Source organism: Lissotriton helveticus, chromosome 2_2 (genome assembly GCF_964261635.1).
Source record: "Lissotriton helveticus chromosome 2_2, aLisHel1.1, whole genome shotgun sequence".
Classification (NCBI taxonomy): Eukaryota; Metazoa; Chordata; class Amphibia; order Caudata; family Salamandridae; genus Lissotriton; species Lissotriton helveticus.
The window spans coordinates 35,918,434-35,925,402 of record NC_136060.1 but is presented as its reverse complement, the minus strand read 5'-3'; the positions used below and the strand labels follow the sequence as shown (position 1 = coordinate 35,925,402).

Here is a 6,969-nt window from a genome sequence, read left to right as displayed (position 1 = left end):
CTAATTGATCTAGTAGATTTACAAATTAGTACTCAACATAGAGTATACGTTATAGGACGGGAGAGTGACACAAATGTAAGATGAATATTACAGATACTTACAATGCAGTCGCTATCAGAGCAAATCATATGCATTCAGAGACTTACAGCACTGTTCGACATTGTGGACAGAGGATTGGAAAAAGTGTTAATGAGATGATTAGCTTAAAGGTATTTCTATAAATGAAGTTTATATGTATTTAATGTTTAAATGAAGAAAAGTGGAAGTGAAGTGCATATCTTTGTCTATATAAGCACGTTTACTACCGAGCACTGTCTTATTCATTACAGTGTGTATGGTACAACAGTGCCCTACAAAAAGAGTAAAGTATATTCTTAGACCAGTACAGCGGGGGTCTGACTCATGAGGAGGGCAGATGAGAGAATCTGTGATTTAGCTTTATATCATTCAAATTCAGAGAAACTGCTCATAAGTGGAATCAAACTTTACAGCAAAATTCAGGGTACCGAAAACATTTATTTACAAAAGCTAGCATCGATCAGAGAAATTGTTTCACTATTGTGTGGTTGTTCTTTATAAACAGTTTATTTCATTCCAACATTGAGTTCGAAGAAAGTCTTTATACGCAAGTATCCTTTTCCGGCTCACAGAAATTAGTAAGATGATAGGTGCACGTTCTTGTAATTCATCGGGGTCATAGATCTGAAATAAATGTACAGAAGCACATTTTTAGAGACGAGTTTAGAGGTACACTTAATATACAATTACATGTATGCCCTCTTGGAGCTGAATCAGGTATCCGAGACAAAACTCAAACACAAGTGACCATTGACAAGGACACTTCAAAGAGGTTATTACTCAGGATGTGGGCACGAAGAAGGGCCTTCATCCAATAGCCACTGTCAAAATAACAAATTACCGACGACCGTGTTTAATATTACTACTACAAACTGCAACACCAAATATTATTTTATGCAAACCTTTTTATTCTTTGTTGTCCTATGAACCCAGAATGACCTTTAGCGGTAGCATATCCCTAAATCCTGTAATCTGTTCTGGTTGCTCTTTTATTTGAACAATTGGCTGCTAGCAAAATAGGAAACCAGTGAAAAACGCAAAAATGGAGCAGTCATTTTTCGGCCAACACTGATACCATAGAACCTCCCCTCATTGCAGCTGTCAGATAAAGATCAGAATAGAACTCTTAATCCACAATAACCATCACACGATTGGTGCACGATTGGCACACAAGATTGGCACAAATTGAAAGGTAGACTGGGATCTGTAGTAAACATCAGATTCCTTGACACCTCCCCCTCCCCTTAAAGCAATTATATACACATTCTAAACTATCCAAAATCAATAGGCACAGAGGAGGGAGGGTGCTGGTGTGAATCCCTGTACATAAAAGCAACATTTTGCACGACAGCCTGGTCAAACCTGGCACAAGTTTTCAAAACAAATTCCACAAAGTGCTTTTTTAAAAGCATGGGTTCTAACATAGGGACCCATTGCTTAAATAGAAAAGGACGAAAGACTGTCCGGGATTAGTAAAACAAATATATATTAACCACGCCCATATTTTGACTGCAACTGATCAAAGCTTTCAAATTGTACAGCAACAATCGATCACTAAACAATTTAACCACTTCCTATATTAATCCCTATATGTGATCATCTATATGTCATCATGCATGACAGAATCTATGTCTATTTTTGGTAGGGGCAGGTACGCACATGTACTATGAGAATCCTTAGATATTATAAAAATAGGCTATTTGGACATACTTTGGGCTGCAACCCCTCGTGGCTGAAAACAGAGCAGCCTGGATGCAACTTAAATTAGTGCCACGGGTGGACATTTTTAAACAGTTTTCAATGAGGGTGAGTACGTTTGTGACGTTTATGGAACAATTACAGATGTGGGAGGGCTTTATGTAGCTTTACAGCGCATGAGTCACTCACTTGTGTCAACTTCACCACTCTCTATATTAATTGACATATATGACAAAATGATTGAAGAAAACAGTGGTAGCTACATTAGATTTCAATTTGTTATCCACACCACAGAAATTCTCCTTCATTAATTTTTAACATGTAGTGTAGTTCCTATATTCCCAATAGGCTCTGCGCATTGGAATAACATAAACGATAGTGTAGACGTAGGACTGAGGTCGACTAGTTCTCTACTGAATATGTTAGACTTAATTATGAATGCTAGCTAGCTCAGAGGTCACTAGAAACTTTCTCGAGTAAACAGGAATGAGTTAACTTCCCTGAATAGACAAGAAGGGATTAGCTTCTGACAACCGCATTGACATGACAACTTTGCTCCCTCCAGAATAAGGAGTATATCTCCAGAGTCGTGTGAAAACAATAGACAGCTATTTCACTCAGTCAATCGGTGATGCTTAGTTTCACCAGAGTGCAGAGAAATAGCGAGACGGGCGTTTTCATTAAAAGTTGTTATTTATTGAGGAGTCCTCTTTCTCGTGCAAGAGAAGTGAATTGCCGTAATTGCAATACTTGTCATACAGTAAAGTGCATACAGTAAAAGGAGTATTATGAAATAATACTGTAAAAGCATTTATATGGTTTCTGAGCCATATGATACTTAAAATGGATAAAATATATACATACATAAAATCATTGACTAAACGTACTCAACTGGTGCTTCTAAGATACGCCTACCCCGGTATACCTAACCTAAGCCTAGTACGTGGGAAGGAGTAAGTGAGCTGCAGTTTAAGTTAAGTTAGTTTTTGCCAAGAATCTGAATCAAGAATTCTCTTAAGGATTTAGTCAGCTCCGTACCTTGGTTATAGAATGAAGGAGGTCTTGTATCTCGTTCTCAGAACTCGATCTCCCAGAAACCCACAAGGGTGACTGGAAACACTGGAGCTGGATTTCTCAGCAGGAGAAAAGACAGCGTCTCTCTCAGTGCGTCAAATGGGAGGGTCGGCTTCCTTCGGCTCTTGCATCAGCTGGGCTTCCGGCAAGTAGATAGCCGCTCTGCTCCAAACCACCGTGTGTTTGCTTAAGGCAACGTTGGTATATTTAAACCTGGAAGGTGCCGAGTTTGACGTAAGGTTGGCCATAAGACGTCACTAAGAACTTACAGTTCTTTCTGGACTCCAGGAGTTCTTGCACAAATCAAAACAAAAGCAGGGGGACTTCCCGGGCTGCTGGAGGCTTGGTTTGTTTAAAGAACGCGTTGTGCTTTCTAGGAGTCTATGGGAGTAGCCTTGCCGTATTTGGAGTGCATTGGCTATGACTAAATATGGAAATGATTCTTATGCCTTTATAAGGATATGTTTTGTTATAACCACATAAGGGCATGAATCGGGAATATTTAAATAGGGTCCTAGATACATTCACAACAAACAGTGAGATGTAGAACACTGTGACGGATTTACTCTTTCTAGGCTTTGCCAGCAGTCACTGTGACCAACAGCCAAAAGGAGTGATGAAAAACAGCTACTGAAACCTCCTAAGATGCTTAAAATATCTCGAGGTCTGCAAGCAGAGCCCTTCCATTGTGTGAAGATGTAAAACCTGAAGAAATATCCTAAGTCATGTGTATTTTTATCTATCCACATTTTTATCTAGATCAATTTGCAATTGAAGGTATAAAGGAGCCAAATGCACAACAAATTGGAAATTTTGTCACGTGGGCTTACACCTATAGTTCAGTACAATTCAGATTTTCTTTTTATTGACAAATAATTTCAGCACCACTCCCAGAAATACTACCAGCTTACCAGGAGGTGCCACCGACATTAAAATATACTTATTCAATATGTAGAAAGTGTACATTCTTGAATGCATAAATGTGACACAGTAATGCATTTGTGTGACTCCTCCCCGGCCTGACACCGAAATCCCACTTCTGCAGTATTTCCTCCACTTTCCAGCCCTGACATGGATTCATCCCTGCCCTTGATGGAGTATTGAGTGTTTAATGTTGTCCCCTCCACACCACATACAATGAATATGTTCTCTGTTCTGAGACAGAGATAATTGTTACTCAATTTTCACCCGAACCGAAACTCGGTAATCCTTCCAGAGGCAATAATTATAGGCATTAGGATTTAACATAACCTCCTGTAAATTTTTCGTGTCTTAGTACATTTCTGTGACATTTGGTAACTCTTTCTGGTGCCGTAGGAGCTTCACAGCTAGCAGGTGACACTCATCGCATCCCGGATCATCGTGGTCTTTTGGGGGGGAAAGTGTGTTTAATCACTAACTTTAACAGCATAGCATACTTGTGCTGTCTATTTAAAGGGACAGCAGCCTCACTCAATTTCAATTCGAGGCCAGTTCTAATTTGAAAGAAACATAACTTTGATACACCTAAATTTCAAAGGCTAATTTCATAATATGCCATTGCAATGTGGATGATTTGACACGATTCTTGTTGTTGCTGAATTAGTCCGATCTATGACTTGCAGAACAAATCACTGACAGTGAACTAACCTTTCTTGGACTTGTGGTTTTCATAGAGAACTAGATCTTACAGCCATGGGTTCACAGAAAACCAACAGACCACAACTGTTTATTACAATTCCCCAGATTTCACCAAAGGCCCCTCAAGGATAATATCCCTTTCAGTCACAATCTTTACATCCACATAAATTGCTCACATATAGAAGATTAAATCTGCGCACACTGTGTTTTGATACTCAACCCAAACAACTAGCGCTACTATGGAAAGTGACGTCACAGACATATAAGCAAACCCTGTACAATAATTGTGACGCAAACTTGAACAACATCAAAGCACACCCGTTCAATGAATAACCTCTTTATCCATATCCACATCCACTCCTCTCCTCCCCAAACCAATAGATGAGTTTGACCTGTTAAGTAATTTGGTTTTAGACTATAATCTGGTGAACCTGCTCAATAGGACAGATGCGAATCTGGAAGAGAGAATACCTACCTTTAAAGGTATGGGCTACTCCATTATTGATTATATTATTGTCTCTGCTGGCCTATTTAATTAACGGACACATTTTAGTGTAGAATAGGAAATATATATAGTGATCACAATCCCCATATGGCCACATTTAAGTGGGACTTGAAGTTGGTAGCTACTAGTCCTTTGCATAAAGAGCCTATTATTCCCAAAGACTAAGGCCGAAGACTGAAATGGGACAAGATTATTCTGAAGAAATGTAATGCCAATTCGCTATCTACTTGCCAATCAGAATTCCAGATTTGCTTGGATGATGACGCCTCCGACGTCTGTCCAATCCTGGCAGCGTTTGATTCATTGTTTGGGCATATCATGACCGCCCTAACTAAAACTGGGGTGGCTTCTCCTTCACCTCTTTGTTGGTGGTTTGATAAGGAATGTTCTAGAGCAGATAAAGAGCTGTTGATGGCTCTTAAAAAGAAACTTTGTGATAGAGGCAAGGTTACAACGGCTAGGGCTGTATACCGCATGGCATTGCGGGTGAGAAAGAATCATTTAAAAGGGGAAAGTGGGAGAGCCTACAGAAGGCAAGTAAATTGCGGGACAGAAGTGCCTTTTGGAGGATAGCTAATTATCCTCTGTTTAAATCAGAACAGGTCCCAGCCCAGCTATCTACAGTCTCAGCACAGTTCTGGACTGATAATTTTTCAATCTTGTATAATTTTGAAAGCAGTGATCATTTAACTTGGTTGGGCAGGTGGATGCAACTTTTACAATACAGGGGGATGAAGTTAAGGATACCAGTCTGTCCCTACCTACACCGAAGGCTCCTGCTCCGGATGGAGTCCCTTGTGACCTGTTTAAGTCTCTAGTGGATTTTTGGGCTCCTATCCTGACCCTGCATATAAATGCAGACATTCGAAGCTCATTATCTGCTGAATGGTGCCACTCTGTGCTAGTGCCTATATTTAACAAGCATTGGCATAGCCAATAGGTCTCGCTTTTGGGACCTTATAAGTATTTAGTTATGCAGCACAATATCCTTGGTGCAACAACATTAACTGTTGCATGGTTAAACACTTATAAGGTCCCAAAGGCGAGACCTATTGGCTATGCCAATGCTTGTTTGCTTGTGCTATGTAGACGTGGATTACACGCCAAGAAACAGAAAAAATGTTCGGTTCCATACAACTGCGAGAACAGATTCTGCCGAACATTAAGATCCAAGTTTTTCTCTTTGAAACACAGTCCATTTTCAAAGTATTTCCTATTTCTATTTTATTAAACTTTATTTAGCAGAAGGGAGTTTTGATGACTCTATTCTGGCTTGTATTGGAGATTGAGAATTTTTAATATGTAATCGTTCACTTTGGATGTATTTTTAGACTTTGAAACCATTTTGACATGCAATTGTGTATTAATATATTTAAATAAATGCAGACGTAATATAGCCTCACCCCTCTCCTGCCAGAGCACAATTCCCCCTCTCCCTCCAAAAAAACCACACACACACACAGTTTCTTGGTTATTTATGTTGTGGTAAACCCACCGAATTAGGAATAACTATGCGAACTCGTTTCTCTCAGTTGAAATGACACACATAATTCCCTAATACGTGCAGATCATTGCGGCCATTCACCACCTGCTGCAGGTGATAAATGGGAGCGACTGGCGGTGCGGGGCTGGAGGCCGGGGAGGAGGGGGGTCACCAGGAGGGGAGTGGAGAGGGCAACGGTGAGCACTGAAGGTTAGTCTCACAGGGGAAGCACCGTTGTGCTTTAGAGGGCACTGAATGTTAAGTGCAACTTTTTATTTGATTTAGACACAATGTTTTCTCTGGATGTTAGAATCGTAATACCAATACTACCTATCCTGTTCTTCAATGCAACAAAAATTAATAATTACATTTTGGGGAACACTTCGAACAGTATGTACTGAAAGAGTATATTTTTCAAAGGCACTGGAGTGCACTTTGTATTCATACCTCTCTGTGTTATAAAGGAGATAGGTTTACCCTTTGCCACAAAGTAATATCATCAGATACTCAT

The 6,969-nt window shown here is 39.8% G+C and overlaps 1 protein-coding gene across 1 annotated transcript in view; it reads right to left on the bottom strand.

Annotated features, from left to right (window-relative positions):
• Nucleotides 1-566: 566 nt before the first annotated feature.
• CFAP96 (cilia and flagella associated protein 96) overlaps nt 567-6,969 on the bottom strand; it is a 221,294-nt gene continuing 214,891 nt past the window's right edge. Inside the window, exon 6 of the mRNA XM_078678866.1 lies at nt 567-702. Within this exon, the coding sequence (XP_078534992.1) occupies nt 654-702 (49 nt within the window). The 3' untranslated portion in view covers nt 567-653. The remainder of the gene's footprint in view (nt 703-6,969) is intronic.